At 43.2% G+C, this 18,760-nt stretch overlaps 1 protein-coding gene across 2 annotated transcripts in view; it reads left to right on the forward strand.

Annotated features, from left to right (window-relative positions):
• The window catches only part of AK7 (adenylate kinase 7), a 23,368-nt gene extending 11,902 nt beyond the window's left edge, over positions 1-11,466 (forward strand). For both annotated transcript variants that reach the window (XM_018556261.1, XM_018556260.1), the window contains exons 10-18: positions 1,163-1,312; positions 1,435-1,563; positions 2,726-2,834; positions 4,625-4,753; positions 4,853-4,921; positions 6,507-6,704; positions 8,368-8,588; positions 9,954-10,112; positions 11,397-11,466. In XM_018556261.1, coding sequence (XP_018411763.1) covers positions 1,163-1,312; positions 1,435-1,563; positions 2,726-2,834; positions 4,625-4,753; positions 4,853-4,921; positions 6,507-6,704; positions 8,368-8,588; positions 9,954-10,112; positions 11,397-11,435 — 1,203 coding nt within the window. In that variant the 3' untranslated portion in view covers positions 11,436-11,466. The remainder of the gene's footprint in view (positions 1-1,162; positions 1,313-1,434; positions 1,564-2,725; positions 2,835-4,624; positions 4,754-4,852; positions 4,922-6,506; positions 6,705-8,367; positions 8,589-9,953; positions 10,113-11,396) is intronic.
• The last annotated feature ends 7,294 nt before the right edge of the window (positions 11,467-18,760 follow it).

The following is an 18,760-nucleotide window of genomic DNA, read 5'->3' on the forward strand; positions in this document are numbered from 1 at the left end:
TGTCGTCAGAATTAAAAAAAAAAAAAACAACAGATAGCATGGGAATGAATAGCTAGGCTGCTGTTGGATATTTAAGTTGCAATAGCCAATAGCAGGCTGGCTATTGCACCGGCCCACTGCTGCTGTCAATCAGCAGAGAAGGACCTAAAGGAGAGCTTAAAAGAGAACTATAGGGTAAGTGTTTTTCCCCATAGTTCTCTTAAGGGTCACGTGAGGACACATACTAGCATCCTCCCGTGAGCCAAAGCTCAGTATATCGCGAGCTACATTACTGTCGAGATCCACCCAGCTGCGTGAGTGACAGCTGGCTCTGCCTATCAGTCAGCGCTGGAGGATCGGACAGGGGTGAGGGGGGGATCCCTGCAGGGAGCCGTGGATGACACATACATGAGGAGGTAGCTGTGTGGGCATGAATTGTTTGAGAATGTGATAGTTCAGTGGTTAGGTTGAGGTGGGATAGGCTTCCCTAGAGATGAGTCTTAAGGGATCACCTAAAGGCAGTCAGGGCGGGAGATAGTCGGACAGGTTGGGGTAAAGAGTTCCATAGGATGGGAGAGACTCTAGTGAAGTCCTGGAGGCAAGCATGGGAGGAGTCACTAACACAGGGTTTTACTTCACTCCTAGAGGTGGGGCAGCCAAAGGAAAGTAAGTATATGCAACTGTGGAGGTCTGCATTAAACTGAACCTGTTTCTTTGCCCAGCATGGGGAATGCGCACATTCACTCTAAAGAGACCCTTTGAAAGGGCTATGACGTCCAAGGAGGCAGTTGGTTTTTCTAGGAAATTGACTCTTCTGGAGTAGTCAGATTTTCTAGCAAGTTCAGAGGCACATTGCAAATGAATAAAAAATAATGTATGGTAAGGGAAAACACTGAAAGTAAGCATTTAACATTTTTTGCACTTGATTTTTCTGTTCCTTTACCTGCAATTTTGGCAACAGGGTCTCTTTTAGCCTTGCTGTGAATTAACTTGTTTTTTTTAGTGATACAGAGCCTAGCTACTAGTTCACTATAAATGTCCATATGGCTTGTAATCTATTGTTCTGGGGACACCAGTCACTTTGCTATATGAATATCTAGGCCAGGTATTCACAATCCCACACACTGAAGGCTCTTTGCTAAATAATCAGAGACCCAAGCAACAAATCTTTGTTCTTTTTCAGCAAATAGAGATTGACCATTTACTGGTAAACCTGAGAATGGAAGCCGTGTTCTTGAAGGAGAATTTTAACATTAACTGGGTGTCTCAGAACGGAATAGTGGAAAACATAGAATCTGTCGTCAAAGAGTTCAAGGAAAGTCAAGGACTTCTGGTATGTGGATTTAGAAGGCCATCAGTGTTACAGTGCAGCTATGAGATGCTACAGACAATACATAATAGAGTCATTTATATTAAGTACCTTCCATAATATGCAAATTTGTGTTTTTTTTCCAGCCCATCCGTATCTGTATCCTCGGACCTCCCGCTGTAGGAAAAACAACTGTGTCAAAATTGCTATGCAAACACTACAAACTGCATCACATTCACATAAAAGATGTCATCACAGAGGCCATCGCAAATCTGGTTTGTAAACCCTGCTGTAGTCTGCGACAATAAGAATTTTTCTTTCTCAATTATTAGCCTAATATTCCCTGTAACCTTAACGCTAATATTCCCTGTAACCTTAACGCTAATCTTACCTGTAACCTTAACTGTAACCTTGACGCTAACCTTCCCTAAAACCTTAATGTTAATCTTCACTGTGACCTTAACGCTAACCTTCCCTGTAACCTTAACGCTAACCTTCCCTGTAACCTTAACGCTAACCTTCCCTGTAACCTTAACGCTAACCTTCCCTGTAACCTTAACGCTAACCTTCCCTGTAACCTTAACGCTAACCTTTCCTGTAACCTTAACGCTAATCTTCCCTGTAACCTTAACGCTAATCTTCCCTGTAACCTTAACGCTAAGCTTCCCTGTAACCTTAAAGCTAATATTCCCTGTAACCTTGACGCTAACCTTCCCTGTAACCTTAACGCTAACCTTCCCTGTAACCTTAACGCTAACCTTCCCTGTTACCTTAACGCTAACCTTCCCTGTTACCTTAACGCTAACCTTCCCTGTTACCCTGTTACCTTAACGCTAACCTTCCCTGTTACCTTAACGCTAACCTTCACTGTTACCTTAACGCTAACCTTCACTGTTACCTTAACGCTAACCTTCCCTGTTACCTTAACGCTAACTTTCCCTGTTACCTTAACGCTAACTTTCCCTGTTACCTTAACGCTAACCTTCCCTGTTATCTTAACGCTAACCTTCCCTGTTATCTTAACGCTAACCTTCACTGTTACCATTAACGCTAACCTTCCCTGTTATCTTAACGCTAACCTTCCCTGTTACCTTAACGCTAACCTTCCCTGTTACCTTAACGCTAACCTTCACTGTTACCTTAACGCTAACCTTCACTGTTACCTTAACGCTAACCTTCACTGTTACCTTAACGCTAACCTTCCCTGTAACCTTAACGCTAACCTTCCCTGTTACCTTAACGCTAACCTTCCCTGTTACCTTAACGCTAACCTTCACTGTTACCTTAACGCTAACCTTCCCTGTAACCTTAACGCTAACCTTCCCTGTTACCTTAACGCTAACCTTCCCTGTTACCTTAACGCTAACCTTCACTCTAACACTAACCTTCCCTGTAAGCCTGACTATAGCATGTACTGTTTTCTCTCTTTGTTTAAAGGAAAGGCTTGTGAAATCTCCTCCAGAGGAGGAAGTGGAAGCGGAAGAAGGTCCGGAATCATGGCAGGAACTGTTGGATTCTGTGAAGGAGAACATGGAACAAAATGGAGGTATTTGCCCTTTTTAAACTGGCCTCAATGACAATTAAGGAGGCTTTGAAGGAATGTTTGGCCATGGCCTAGCTTGACTTTTACAGCAAAATGCAAGATTTGTATATACTGTAGCTTTAGCTGCCTTTGTATGGATATACTAATCATTCGCATGTAGTGTTCACTGAAAATAACCTCAAAAGATCAGCTGCAGGGAACCTAAAGACAATACTGTTGACCAGTCCATTGCCCTCTGCTAGACTTTTTGGGGGCACAGCATCCACAGTATAGGTCCTCTTTAAATGACTTATGTTGGTCATATACATGATAATTCCTGGCAATTGCAACCAATTTAAATGAGCTTTTCACTACAAAAACAAACCAACAGATCAAAGCCAGCTACTGCCAACAATTTCTATAGAAATTCTGAAACAAGTCACTGGCAATACGTTGCTTGGATTTGGCCATTTTGTGCGAGCAATGGTGATTAATAGTAGTTGACACTTCCTAAAAATGGCCAGGTGTGACTTGATAATTGAATCTCAGTGATCTACAATGCAGGTTGAAGCAATGCAGGGCTGCAAGAACCCTGGGTCATGCTTGTGCCCACTGTAACAAACTTGTGACCAGCTGCAGGGGGAGCACAAGGAGCTCTTTGTCTTCTACATAATAATGGGGTTTTTTATCTCCCACTCCCAGCATGGCCACATTTTGGGGAAGAACCTTTTCTGTTCCAGCATGCCTGTGACCCTTGTTTGGAGTTTGTGTACAAACCGGCTCTAAGAAAGATGTGGTCTGATGAGTATTGTATAGAGGCACTCAATGGCCTGCACAAAGCCCTGACCTCAACCCTACTGAACACCTTTTGGGATGAATTGGAACCCCAATTCCTTGCCTGGTCTTCTCATTTTAAATGAGTACATCACCTTACATATGGTCCATTGCCACATATTTTAGAATTTTGTGAAAAGTCAGAAATGGAAAAAGATTTGGGGGTCACAATTGACCGCAGATTGAATAACAGCACGCAAAGCCAGGCGGCGGCAAACAAAGCGAGCAGAGTGCTGCCTTGTATTAAAAAGGGAATGTACTGTAGAGACAAAGCAATCATTTTGCCACTTTATAGATCACTGGTTCGGCCTCATCTTGAATATTCGGTTCAGTTTTGGTCACCAGTCCACAGAAAAGATGTCCTTGAGCTGCAAAAAGTCCAAAGAAGAGCAACTAAGCTTATTAAGGAGCTGGATGATCAAAGCTACGAGACGAGGTTGCTAAATCTAAACTTCACGCTGGAAGTGAGGAGATTAAGAGGCGACATGATTTTGTTGTACAAAATGTTCAGCGGTGATGGCAACATCGGCACTAAACTTTTTACTGTAAACTCTGTAACGAGGACTAGAGGCCACTACCTAAAATTGGTGGAGAAAAGATTTATCCACAAAGGGTGTAGTGGATTCTTTTCAGTTAGAGCGGTTACATTTTGGACCTCTGCCACAAGAAGTGGTATCTGCAAAGAATATTGATTAGTTCAAAAATCAATTAGATACCTTCCTAAGAGACCGCAACGTACAGGGGTACAGGTATACTTAAATACTAGGTCACACAGGGACTCTTATACGCACGCACAGCTCACACACAGACACACAAAGGTTGAACTTGATGGACCTGTATCTTTTTTCAACCTCAAATACTAAGTAACTAATAAGGAGTGTAGGCTGTTATAGCTTCAAATGGAAACTTTGTGATGATGTATCCACAAATATTTTTTTTATGTATTGTATACATCTGTCTCACAATATATCTAAATGCAGGGCGTCTGGATGACAGCTATGTGATCAAGTTCATGAAGGAGAAACTGAAGTCTATGCCTTGTCAGAACCAGGGCTATGTCTTAGATGGATATCCCAAGACCTACGAGCAAGCAAAGGAACTTTTTAACTGTGCGTAAGATTGCCTTCCCCATATGGAACATGCTTGGAAGTGGTTTTTGTAAATGTACAAGATGAGATTTAAAATACATTTTGTTTCTTGGTTTTTAGCGGAAGAAGGAGAAGAAGAGGAGGAGAGTAGGAGTAAAGCTCCACATTTTGATAAAACCATCACCCCAGGTATGTAAAAGGAGGTTATTTTAAAGAGACTCTCCATCCAAAAACCAGTTGAGACCTTTAAGAACAGTTTTATTTACAAAAGGACTTGTAAAGGAATGCTGAGGTTCTTGTAGTTCTCACATGGACATAGGATGACTTAAAGGAGAACTATGGGGTAAGTGTTTTTCCCCATAGTTCTCCTAAAGGTCACGGGAGGACATAAACTAGCGTCCTCCCGCAACCCAAAGCTCAGTATACCGCAAGCTACAGCTTGCGGTATACTGAGGCCGCCGCAGCCGGGACGTATCCCGACATTACTGTTGAGATCCGCCCAGCTGCGTGATTGATTGCTGGCTCTGCCTATCTAGAGGCAGAGCCAGCTGTACCCGCTCTCTCCCCCGTTCGTTCCTCCAGTCAGCGCTGGAGGATCGGAGAGGGAAGGGGGGATCGGAGAGGGAAGGGGGGGAATCCCTGCAGGTAGCCATGAGTGGTAATCACGGCTCTCTGCAGGGACATGATCGAGAAGTGAACGAGCGACGGTATGTGTCCGCTCACTTCCCGATCTATTGAGCCGGCGTGTGCCAGTTTCATTGTCACACGTCGGCTCGAACTATGAGTTTGAGTGAAAATCACTCACCTCATAGTTCACCTTTAAGAGTGAATCAGTGCTCTATATACACACAGCAGAGCAACAACTGTTGGCCCAGACTCCCCCTTCATATGAAAAAGGGATAACTACAAACAGTAGGAGCAACAATATTGAGGACAAAGAGTCCCAGGAGAGATCCGACTGAGTGTAGTATTTTTTTTATAGTGCAAAGCTATAGATACGTTTTAAAAAAATGTAGAAGAAAGAGTGTGATCTTCACATTTTGCGAGAAATCCCCTTGGCGGTGCAAAAAGGCGTGCGGGGAATATTTCTGTCCCCGCGCAGGATGGTCACTCTAAATGCTCCTCTGGGTGGAGTTCAGATGATCCAAAGCTCGTGTGCTTTCATTTTATTGGCAACCAGCACCAGCTTGCTTTTTTAACAATGTCATGTGATCACATGGATAGGACTATGAGAACGGCTCACAGATGCCGACTGCTATTACTGCAATAGAACGTTTTATCACACATCCTTAGCATTGTGTTGAAGAATGTTTATCTACAGATCGCAGGCAGGAAAGGGTTCTATGTCGCTTAATCTCATTGAAAGTAAATGTCCATCATAAGACTACCCTGTCCACACGGTGACAATGCTGCTATGCGATTTCACTGCAGATTGAACAGTGTTGTCACCCTAATAAAGGAAGTGGAAAAATAATGGATCTACTGACAGGGTCAGTAGGGACTCAAAACAAAAACTGCTGTGTTAATACCATTGACAGACTGCGCCATATATGTCATTTTTTTTATTCTGCATAGTTACAATTTAAAGTGAACCTGTTGCTTCACCCTACTTGGTAAAAGAACATGTTCACTTTAGGCTGGAATTCTCTTCTAGGTAATTATAATCCAGTTAAACTAAATGCACAACAAATACTAAAGTATGTCAGTTTATTACAAAAGGTTAAATCGTTTATGACTGAGCTTTGCTTGATGTTTCTGTTTTCTTGGTTTATAGAATATGTTATTTCTCTGGGTGCATCCGATGAATTCCTTAAAAACCGCGTGATCAACCTGCCAGAAAGTGTGGTTGCTGGAACGCATTACACACAGGAGCGTTTCCTCAGGGCCCTCGCTATGTTCCGGGAATTGAACACTGAAGACGAAACTGTCCTCAACTATTTTGATGAGGCTGAAATCCATCCATTGCATATCGGTATGTTATACATGGGGCCCCAACATGTTTTTCACTGCTGACTCCTACCTCCTGGACCACATCCCTGGAACCTCTATACATACACATGTTCTAACATAAGCATTAGGGTGGGGGTGCTGCCTTATTTTCAGAGTGAAAGGTAAGACTAACATGGAAATAGTAGAAATTACAACCTTAGCACGACACATCTGCACTCTTTGACTCCCATCCACCAATACCACTCAGCCAAATCTTTAAAGCTGAACTCCGGCCTTCCCTTCAGTCTTGCACAGTTGTACAGGCTCCTCTCTTTTATTGAAATTGCCCACTCTGATTTCACTGCACACTATGAGCTTCTCACATTGCGCATCAGAAGCTGCAGAAAATCGGATAGAGCCTGCCTAATTTCTTGGCTGCAGGATGTCCAGCATAGTCTAGCCATTTCCTCCTTAGGCTGACTGTCCATGGCCCAGCCCTTCAATGCATAAAATTTCACTTCTTTCAAGGAGGCTCAGCATTACCTAGAGTGCTGTACATGCCAATGCAGTCTGCCTAGGAACACCCACTCCTCCAGACTGACCGAGTGGCATCAGCTAATAGGAAACACTTGTGCATACCCATCGCAGAAATTCACTGATCTGGGCGGTGTACAGCTATAAACGGCCATGTGATTGAGGCTGAACTGGTTGCGTTGCTTTCTGAATTCAGTGATGTTTCCTACTCTGTGTCTTAGTACTGGTTTTATTCAGAAGCTTGTGACATTTGTGATTTACATTGGTGTCGCCGGTGTTTCTGGTTCTTCTGGTCACAAGTGGCTTTACAGTTTAAGACCTCCGAGGTGTTGCTATGGTCACCTGTGCTTGTTATAATGTATGTATTTTACAAGTTGGCCACATGAGGAGTTCTCTTTATTTCTGCTCAAGCTTACTGGGAAAAGACTGTAACTGTCTTTTCCTTGGATACTGATGATGTAGCTTTCCCTCAGTAAGGAGCGGAAGCACTCGTGAAAGTTATACCGCGGACAGATATTGGTGACACTTATCTAAGTGCCTGGGACATGCACTCCTTCCTTCCTTCCTTCCAGAACATAACACTACTATAGATTTAGCTCATGAATACAATACACCTAATGTATGCTTGTCATAAACATGTCATAAGCTACGCCATATCTTTGATGCAGTAGCTTGGCTGTGACAGATTCACTCAGTATGAAAATCTAATGGGTGCCTTCATATTTGAGGCTATGTGTTTAAAATTAGGGGATTTTCGGTCTAAGTTCACATAAACCTGAGTGTGTCTGCAAGGGTCTTCCTCTCATCCTAGATTTTTAATAAGGCTTGGGAATTTCAGATAAGCAGTCTGTGGGAAACTTTAAGTTCTTGTACCCTTTTTTGGATGATTTTGTTTGAAAAATAAAATGTTTCAGCTCTTGAACCATTATTATAGATCTAAGATCTTTATTTTCCAGCCTTTGGCTACTTGGGCAAAACCTTTAAGTACAGAACAGACGACTGCTGGAGATGATCCACATTTTATTGATAGCTGTGGATCAGATGGCTGTTGCTTCTCATTTTCTATTTGATCCGTTTCTTGATGCTTGTCATTTTTTATGTCTGTATCTGTCTCTTCCATTCAGTTTACACTTTTGGTTACCTTTTTCTTTTCTTTTTTTCTGGCCCCATAGATGTTTCAAAAGATGATGACCCATTGTACAGAGACGTCTTAAAGCAGATCACTAAGGCCATAGGAGAGCCGAGGAACTATGGCCTAACTGCTGAAGAGCGAGCACAGCTGGAACTTCAGGAGGCCGAGGAAAGCATTTCCCAAGAGTTAAAAAGAAAGGCCGAATTGGAGCGGAGGGAGGCTGAAGAGGAAGCAGAGAGGATCGGCCATTTGGAGGAATGGGTAGGTTGGAGAGAGGAGGACCAAGCTTCAGATTTATTTTTTTTATGTTCAAGTGGAACTTAAGTCAAAACTTTTTTGTTGTTTTTGGTAGAGTGAAGAGGGATTAGAACATCTGTCTGTTGTTTTATTGCTGTCTGTGTCCTTGTTGGGGAGATTCACCCTCTCTAGTGATCCTGGTGACCATTTTCATTGATAGCGAAAGGAAAATAAAATCCCGCATTTTGACTTATCACCAGAACAGGAATAGATGGGGAATCTTCCAGTGGGGACACTAGTTATGGTGACCTTGCTGACCACCTTCACTTTGGAGGGATTTCCTATCACTTCCTGTTTTGGCTAAGGGAGGGGAAGTGAAATCTTCCCAATTGCGCACTCCCTTGATCCAAAATAAAAAATAGTTTTGTCTTTAATTACTTTAGGTGTTAAAGGATAATTAAACCCTCGGGAGGTTTTTGCATATATCTTCTGCTAGCAATCAGTAGATATATGCAAAAACATTAAAAAAAAGTTACGAAAAAGGTTAAAACTTACCTGTGTCTCCCCCGCGCGCTCCCGTCTGAACAGCTAAAAAACATCAGGTGGCCGCAATGGATCATGGGGCGGGCGCATGCACAGTACAGATCTTTGGCCGGGAGACAAGGAGAGATACAAGGTAAGTTAATGCATGCAGCCCGGCAGCGTGCACACGCACAGACACTGTGGGACACAGAAGACGCAGCAGTCAGCACTGGATCAGAGACCGGCACCAGCACTGGAGGGACTGATGAAAACTACAGGAAAGAAGATGATCGGATCAAAAGGGATAATTTAAGGTAAGTCGTTACACTAGCATTGGGGAGGGGGTATCATTTAATGTCACCTTAAGTCATTTTTAAGTCATAGCAACTCCAAAGGGTAATTGTGTAAATGTAACACTTTCAAGTGTCTATACCTTCCAGTGCCCTCATCTGCTTTTCTCTCCACAAAGATGGCACCATCTATATTCAGGCACCATCCAGAGATGACAGTCATGTGTCCGGTGAAATAAAGAAAAATAAAGTGAGCTGTTAAATTCAAGCTTTGTCTCTTTCTGATTTCTCTGCACATGCCTGCATGCTGCAACGCCGGCTTAATGACCAATATAATAGTAGAAGGGGCTGGAAATGGTTGCCCAGAGTCGGCCATGTTAGACCGGGTCACCTTTTCCACATAGCAGCGCTCTGGGTCTTGGGGAATCTGGGCGCACCGGAAGTAAGCACAGATGCCTGCAGTCTGCTCTAAGGATCTGGGGCCACTTTACCTGCTCACAAATTAATGTCAATGTAAGCTAAATGTGCAACTGAAAGGTATGAGCATGTTAGAAGATTGCATGTCCTTGTATTACAGAACACTCGTCTTGAAGAGGTGAAGCGCCAAGAACAGGAACTACTGGAGGCTCAGTCTGTCCCTTTAAGAAATTATTTAATGAAGAACGTTATGCCGACTCTGATACAGGGGATAAACGATTGCGTCAAGGTCCGCCCAGACGACCCCATAGATTATCTGGTAAGAGTCTCTGCCAGTTATTTATGAAGGTGCAGATTGATGGCAGATCAGGTCAATTTACAACTGGTTGATATTGGGTATGTGTATGGGAAGTACTAGGGCATGTTTTGGGCATGATGGTAAATCTTGCTGTAATCTTGCTTGCTTCCCTTATGCTTGGCAAGGGGGGATTGTGATTTAGCGCTCGCTCTCTCTCTCGCTCTCTCTCTCTCTCTCGCTCTCTCTCTCTCTCTCTCGCTCTCGCTCTCTCTCTCTTATTTATAGATAGATAGATAGATAGAGTTGGGCTGGCTTTCCAGTCTTTAGTTGAGTGCTCAGGTGTTAGAGGCTTGTGGCCAGCAACTGTCTAAAGTGCAAGTTTGATAAGATAGATTTAGAGGGCAATAGCTGGGAGTCCTCCAACCTGACTTCCTAAAAGTCAGAGGAAGTCATTCCCCCCACCGATTGTACCACAGTGCTATGTCAGATGCCGACGCGACCCAATGAGAAACCCAGGCATTGCCACATGAGCATGCCTGTGTCATGACTGTCACTTTTTGAGAAGCAGGCAGTACCTGCCTATGTGTTCCGTCCTGCCATGAAATTTATTGGCCATTATGAGTTCACTTCGATGTCCAACTCTGAAAAACCAACACAGAAATCGGGGCAATATGATAACCTACTCTGTAACTATTTCCTAATTTGCTTCCCTTTTCCTAGATAGGCAGTTCAATTAAAGCATCCATTGCGGAGAACTATAGACATATGTGCTGCTGTTTCTATGCAATCATTCTGTAGAACACTGTACATAGCAGTGAAAAGCCGTGCCTACAGGTAACCCGTGGGTGTCTAGGCACAGGAAGGGCACTGCCATTTTTCAGGAGGAATTGAGGACAAAATGTCGATATACTTTTTTTGTTTGTTTTAAAGTATTGTTTAGACACAACGGGGGGAATTTATCATAACTGAAGCAGGCAGAATCTGGAGCAGTTGCCTGTGGCAACCAATAAGCATCTCTCTAGTTTGCTCAGTTAAGATTTGCAAATGAGAGATAAGCTGATTGGTTGCAGTGCAAATCTGCTCCAGTTTTGATAAATTCCCCCCAATGAATGTTTCCTGTAACATACAGAGCTTTCATTTTTTTTTTTAAGGTTCGCTCCACTTTAAACTATGTCATTTTCAGAAAGGTTGCCTGATGATATATTTCGGCCATTTAAATGTTATTTGTTTCTGTTCAGATCCTTTGCTATCATGATACCATGAATGTGCCAAATTCTCACTTTGCATTTCATTTTTTTCTTTCAGGCGGAGTATCTGTTCAAGAACAACCCTGAAGTACAATGAAAACTCTTTTTAAGATTTAAAGGTACACTGTGTGATTTCTGTTCTGTGCAGCCTGGCCCATGGCAGGCAACTGTCACAGAATAGAATGGGAGGGAATGTATCAAAACTGGAGCAGACAGAATCTGGAGCAGTTGCCCATAGTAACCCAATCGGCTTCTCTTTTCAGTTTTGGAAGTGAAAGAGAAGCTGACTGGCTGCCATGGACAATAGCTTCAGATTCTGTCTGCTCCAGTTTTGATAAATTGCACTCAATGTCATTCCACAGCCGCACCTCAGCTTATGCATGGGAGGATTAATAACTGTTTTAGTTTAAATTCAGTTTTCTTTAAAGTATCTCTAAAGCCAAAACGATTTTTTTTAGTTTTGTATAGAGTATGGAAATGTTAAATTAGAGTAGAGAGGGGTTAGAATCTCTCTCAGGTTTTTATTGCTGGTAGCAGGAACCATTACCAATTGCCAGTTGTCACCGACTCAGCAGCGTTCCTCCTCACAGCCGCCAGTGACAGCCAGCAGCCTGGCTGTCCGAGTCAGATGCCATAGCGACCCAGGCGGCCCGCACAGCATCAGGGAGATGTCCTGGCCAGGCCCCTACGTGCCCCGGGCCCCATAGCAGCCGCCTGGGTCGCTATGGTGATTGTTACGCCACTGCACACATCGATGACCTCATCGGTTCAATAAAACTTGTTCTGAACATGCACAGTAAAGGCCCGTCTGGGCCCCCTCCACTTTGTTAGATTCTTCATGTTAAATTCTCTGTTCGATTCCTATTGCTCTCTCTGTCACCGCTGGGGAAATTCACCCTCTCTATTCGTTCTGATGATCATTATCAAGGGACAGAAGGTTATGGGAAATCCAAAATTGTACAGTCGTCACTGGAACAGGAGTTGAGGGGAAATCTTCCAATGGGGACACCTGTTGCAGTGACTTCTGTCTAAAAACGGATTTCTCTTCATTTTCTCTTCACAACTTCCTGTTGTGTGTCCTCAGCACAGGCTGCGAAATAAAAAAAAGACCCTTGTCTGCTCTATGCAAACCTTAAAAAACTGCTTTAGATATGTATGATTGTGAAACAATATGAATCAATTCCATAAATAAAAATCATTTTATATAGTCTATTTTTAGGAGTTGATGTCATTGAAATGAATGCTCTAAAACTGGTTACATGATGTACTATACAGCTGTAAAGGTCTCTTTAAACCTGACCTCCGGCCTTCCCTTCAGTCTTGCACAGTTGTAGCGGCTCCTCTCCTGGACTGAAATAATCTCCTGGCTGGAGGATGTCCAGCATTACAGCTCTTTCTTCCCCAGCCTGACTGTTCCTGGTCCTCCTCATTCATTCATTGGATTTGGGTTCTTTCATTAATGGGTGCTCCCTCTTCAAAATGAGTATTGCAGCAAAGACTGCTTTTAATTTTATTCCAAGGGTACATTCAGATGGGCGTACACATCCATACGGCGTGCATGTCCGTAACAAAACCCAATCCCGGGTGGGACGGCTGCTGCTTGTAATTGTGCACAGCAGCTTGTTCTTCCGCATGGGAGGACGCAGTTGCACGCAATTACACGCCGTCATGCGCACACCTGAACCTGCACATTCGTGCAGGTCTGGGTGTCCACACTTGTAGTTGGGTTCAGCCGCGTCCTCCCATAGGGAAGAACAAGCTGCTGCGTGCAATCACAAGCAGGACCTGTCCCTCCCGGGAACGGGTCTTCTTACGGGTGTGCACGCTGTACGGACATGTATGCCCGTCTGAATGAGCCCTTACCGGGCTATTCATTTGTATTTTCATCTGGAATTCTTTTTATTTATAAGCTAAACAGCTTCTCAGTTTAAAGCCTTTCTTTGCTTTTCCACCAGGTTGGAGCTCTTGTTTAAAACTGGAACAGCGCAACCTTACATCATTATCATTTTTATTGTCTGTAAGATATAATTATAATAACTGAACTGGTTCTGCTAAAGAAAAAAAAACCTGTCAACATACAAGAAAATAGAACTGGCTTTGGTTATTATCCAGAAATAAGCACTTTATTCTGCCAGTGATCAAGCAGCTCCCAAAGACTCAATCCGCTGATCACTAGAGACAGCCATCTGATCTGCTTTCTGTTTTAATTTGTAAAGACACTTTCACCAAGACAGTTCGGGATTATATGGCTTTTATCACCCGTTTAAAATCATCTTAATTGCTTTTGAGAGGTTGAACTCTTTTGAAAAAAAAGTGTAATACCGCCGGTTCAGCACAAGATGGCACCAGCTGACTGTGTTATAGCAGAATATTCGGAGCCTGGCCTACGCTGAGAAGGTGGCTACTTGTTAGATAGATACAGAACTGCGGACATAACTGTGAACTGTTCCTGATTGCTAGAGACAACCCCAGATAAAAAAAAGTCCCTGTTAATTTTTGCCCCTGAAAGCTAGGTTCAGATGTGGGCAATCCCGTGATGCGCATCCCGGGACTGAGCGATCGTGCAGAATTGCACACAGGAATTGCCGCGCAGCCCCATTGATTTCAATGGGGTTACTTCTGCGCGGCAATCACTAAAAAAAGGTACAAGTACGGGTTTTTTTTTTACGACACGCAGCTTTTTTTTTTTAGCAGCGATCATATTCAATTGCAAAGGTCGTATCGCGACGGGAAACCGCACAATGTGCCTGGTGCGACTGGGGTGCCATTAGAAAATAATGGCACCGCCAGCGCGATCGGCAGTGGTGGGCGAGTCCATGACCGTGCAGTTTTGTGCACGATTGCCGCACGCTCACCAAGGTGTCAACCTAGCCTAAAATGTCCCTTATTTTAGTTCAATTCCAATGCCATGAAAAAAAATCACCTCTTGTATGTTACTAGATTTTTTTTTTTCGACTTTTTTACATTTTCTTTCATATTCTGGTCTCTTTTAGGCCCCTTTTAAACTGGTGGTCCGATCAGGTCCGTCTGTCTTGTTTTTAAGGCAGATCTACATGGAAGCCCAATGTTACTCTATGATCAGCCGGATGTCAGGCATCCGATTACCCCCAAATAAAAAAAACAGTTCCATTTTGGGGGACCTAATCATGACGGATTGGTGGTAATCAGATGTGAATGGACACATGTCCACTTACATCCGACTCCCCATGGGCCTAACATGGGTTTGCACAGCTGAGTTTTTTTTTTCCTCCATTGCAAAAAACTGAACGGACATGAAAGTCACAGGAGAGACATCTGTTCCGTTCTGCTCCAGTCAGCAGGGGATCCGTGCATGGATTCCCTGCTGATCAGGACGGATGGGGCCTGTGTGAAAGGGGGCCTTAAAGTGACTCTTGTAAAAATGAAAGAGTAATAATATCTACCAGCCTGGCAAGCGGTGATTGTAATCTTTGCACTTTTACAGAGTTAGTGGCCCCCAAAAAATTAAGCACCCTACCCACTGTTAGATGCTGCTTCCCCCTTTACATGCTGTAGTTCCACCTGCCAGCCACGACATCACCACTGTGATTCCCCGCAGAGCTCACTTTGTTTGCCTGAGGAAGGAACCAGGTTAGATTCCGAAACGTTGACACACAGGTTCTACAAACAAAGAAGAAAAAGAACAGCGCCTTTTCCTCGTGAAATACCGTTTTATTTGTCCAAAAAATTCAAAAACTGAATCATACTCGCAAACGGCGTCTTTAGCAAAGCATTTCTAAAGGACCAAAACAAGCCGGCATAATGTAGCAACCGACATCCGAAAAGTAGGCCAGTGTCTTTGTCCTACTAACGCGTTTCTAGGGTAATACCCTCTTCATCACTTGCTCTGATTTTGTTTTTTTACTTGGCCCTGGCATACACGTAATGGAAACCTTCAGACTTGTGTCTAAAGTGTGCTTCAAAAGTCATAGGTCTACTCTGAGCCGGATGAAGGGGACCCTGTGCGGCCCCGAAAGCGCTTGTTATTCTGGGTGACATCTATCGATAAATGTATTTGCACTGACTTATGAGCTTCTGTCATGCTGGTGTGCTGGTGACATCTACATTCTAAGCTAAAGTGTGCTTCAAACACAGGCAACTATTGCCCACGCACCATGAACCCTTACTACAATGAACCCTTCCTAAATGGATGGTGAAAATTTAATTTCATTGTTCTTATGTCTTATGTACCTCTCGTGCCCTTGTGGTTTTACACAGCTTGTGATACAACAGTCATATAAAAATCTTTATATTGACCTTGCACATATTTATTCACCTCTAAGGTCTATTTTCTCAACTCTTCACTAGACCATGAGATGTTCTTTTTTGTTTAGATCTGTCCATAGTTTGTATTCCGGTTACAATTATTAATACAGAATGCACAGTATGTAAAGCTTTTGAGGAAATGTATTGTATGGCAGTACTATAAAGAGAACCTAACATTTCATTTTTCCCTTCACGTACATCAGGTGAGCACCACTTGCCTGTGGGCGCACATTTTATGAATGACCATGGGGAGAGGTGGGCGGAGACACAACACCGGCACTGGTGTCTGTGAGACCTTCACCACTCCGGGCCGGGCTAAAGTACTGCGGGAAGAAAAGATTGAAAGAAGACGCTAGAACAAATAACAATGCAGCCGAGGCATAGACTTATTAGCACATCTTCACCTGGTGAAATGATTATGCCTGAATTTGGGCTTTAACTTTCTGGCCCTCCCCAGCATCATATACTCAACTTTCTTTGCTCCCCAAATGCTCATCCATGCCCAGAAAGCTGAGCCAATGCATATGTAGAGTGGGGAGTAAAGAGGTGTATTTATAAACAATTTGCAGAGCCATTCGTCCTGCAAAATTGCATGTACATTTGTTTTGTGGGAATGGAGGCAAAAACGAATGTTGTTGGCATATTTACTTTCCAGATCAAATGTAATATGAGGTAAATGCCACATTATGGCCACTAAAGGGAGCCGAGAATCATAGGAAAGAAGTCTTTATTTCTTCAGCTCCTCAGCTTCATCTAGTGGTCCTAATGTGGTATTTACCTGAAATTACATGTAATCTGGAATGAAATTGATATACATTATGAGGGTCATTCACTATAGAGCCGAAGGATCCAGTCATAGCTTCGGCTGCTCCTTTGGCTTACTTCGGCCGCCGGAGCCCTTTGATTCAGTCGAACCAAAGGGCTGCTGTGCGGGCTATTCACATGAGCCCGTATAGCAGCCGAATATGTTTATTAGGGATTCAACGATACCGGTTTGTTTTTGTATTGGGTACGAGTACCGATAAAGAATACTGAAAGCGGAAGTCCCATTAAGGAAGCCCGGCAGCGCGTACATATAATTACTCGCCAGCTGGCTTCCTGATTAGTAGGGTAGCCATCACCGGGTGACGAGAAAGCATGGAGCCAGCTTTCTGGCCAATCAGGAAGCCGGGGGGTGGGTAATGACTTGCAGCCTGGCCTCCGGATTGACCAGCTTCTTGACCAATCAGTAAGACGGGCAGCAAGTCATTACACGGCATCCTGATTGGCCGGGAAGTCAGCTCCATGCTCCCTCGTCACCTGGTGAAGAGGGAGCATGAAGTCGGCTTTCCGGCCAATCATATAGCCAGGGTGTGGGTAATGACTCGTCATTCGGCTTCCTGATTGGCCAGCTTTCTGACTAGCTAGGCAGTGAGTCATTACATGCTGCCCGGATTCCTGATACCTTGTCACCAGGCTTCCTGATACCGGAAGTTCGTGCATAGGTTTAGGCATCGGAGTATTTGGGTGAGTACGAGTACTGGCCCAAATACTCGGTATCGGCATTGATACTAGTATCGGTATAGCTACATCCCTAATGTTTATGACAGGTTCCCTTAAAATGTGTTGTTTTTCCCCCTGCCTATGGAAATTGTAATCTGTTAGACCTGCGCGGTTTTATGATTTGAAGAACAACGTCTTGATTTCCCAGTCTTTAGCAGAAATGAGAGCTAAGTGACTCTGGAGGAATTCTCCTAAACTATTGTTTGTCCCCAGCCCGGCAGATCGGCTCATTGCAGCCAATTATCTCTATATTGCACGCAGGTCTCTGGCAATAACCTACATTCCTTAGGCACTAAAAACGTATAAAATACTTTTCTTCTTTTTTTTTTTTTTGCGGTGCATAAAGATCCTGAATTATTAAAGCCGAATGGTATATTAGATAATGTATCCCTGACTAATATGATTTCTTCGAAATGAGTTTGATACAGGAATGGATTAGGGGATAGTTTGAGAAGTTTCTTCGAGAGCAAGTTTCAAAATTGATTTTCAGAATCAGCTGGAGTTTCGGATTATTCCTAAATTAAGGCCGGAGGCAAGAGAAAAGAGATATTCTAATAAAGCTGTTAAAAGGGAAGAAAGGGAAAAAAAAATACATTTCCTGTCATTACCCTTATGGGGCTCTTCTGCTTTACCTACGGTACATTTTTATCTGCTTCCCCATGGAACCTATTAATTGTTAAAGTGTATCTGAGCCCAAAAACAGAAATGTTGTATATTGCAGCTTTCCAGGCCTTAGATGTGGTGGCTGCATTATTTTCAATTTTTCAGGATTTTTTAAAATTATTTTATTTTCTCCTCGTAATCCTGCCAGTAACGTACTTCCTGTCCTAGAATGACCACACTCGTTCACCCTACTGTATCTATGGAGCAGCTGCTCTCCTGATTTGGACAAAAGAACACCTTCCCCTTTCCATTACATTAGGAAGAGGGTTAAACAGTTCACAGAAGATAGCTGGTAGAGCTGATAAAAAATTTTGAGATTTCAGTTTAATGCACGGAAAGTTACAGGGACGCTGTATTTTTTTTTTTCTCTTTTACTTGTACAAAATGAACTTCCCCTGAAAAAAAGATAACTAATGCAGCCGCCACATTTAAGGACTGGAGAGCTGCAGGAAAAAAATAATATATATACCGTATTTTCGGTCCATAAGACGCACCGGACCATAGGACGCAGGGAAATTTTTTAAAATTATTTTATTTTCTCCTCGTAATCCTGCCAGTAACGTACTTCCTGTCCTAGAATGACCACACTCGTTCACCCTACTGTATCTATGGAGCAGCTGCTCTCCTGATTTGGACAAAAGAACACCTTCCCCTTTCCATTACATTAGGAAGAGGGTTAAACAGTTCACAGAAGATAGCTGGTAGAGCTGATAAAAAATTTTGAGATTTCAGTTTAATGCACGGAAAGTTACAGGGACGCTGTATTTTTTTTTTTCTCTTTTACTTGTACAAAAGGAACTTCCCCTGAAAAAAAGATAACTAATGCAGCCGCCACATTTAAGGACTGGAGAGCTGCAGGAAAAAAATAATATATATACCGTATTTTCGGTCCATAAGACGCACCGGACCATAGGACGCAGACAAATAAAAGCC

Source organism: Nanorana parkeri, unplaced genomic scaffold (assembly GCF_000935625.1).
Source record: "Nanorana parkeri isolate BGI_ZX_2015 unplaced genomic scaffold, ASM93562v1 scaffold230, whole genome shotgun sequence".
NCBI classification, from domain to species: domain Eukaryota; kingdom Metazoa; phylum Chordata; class Amphibia; order Anura; family Dicroglossidae; genus Nanorana; species Nanorana parkeri.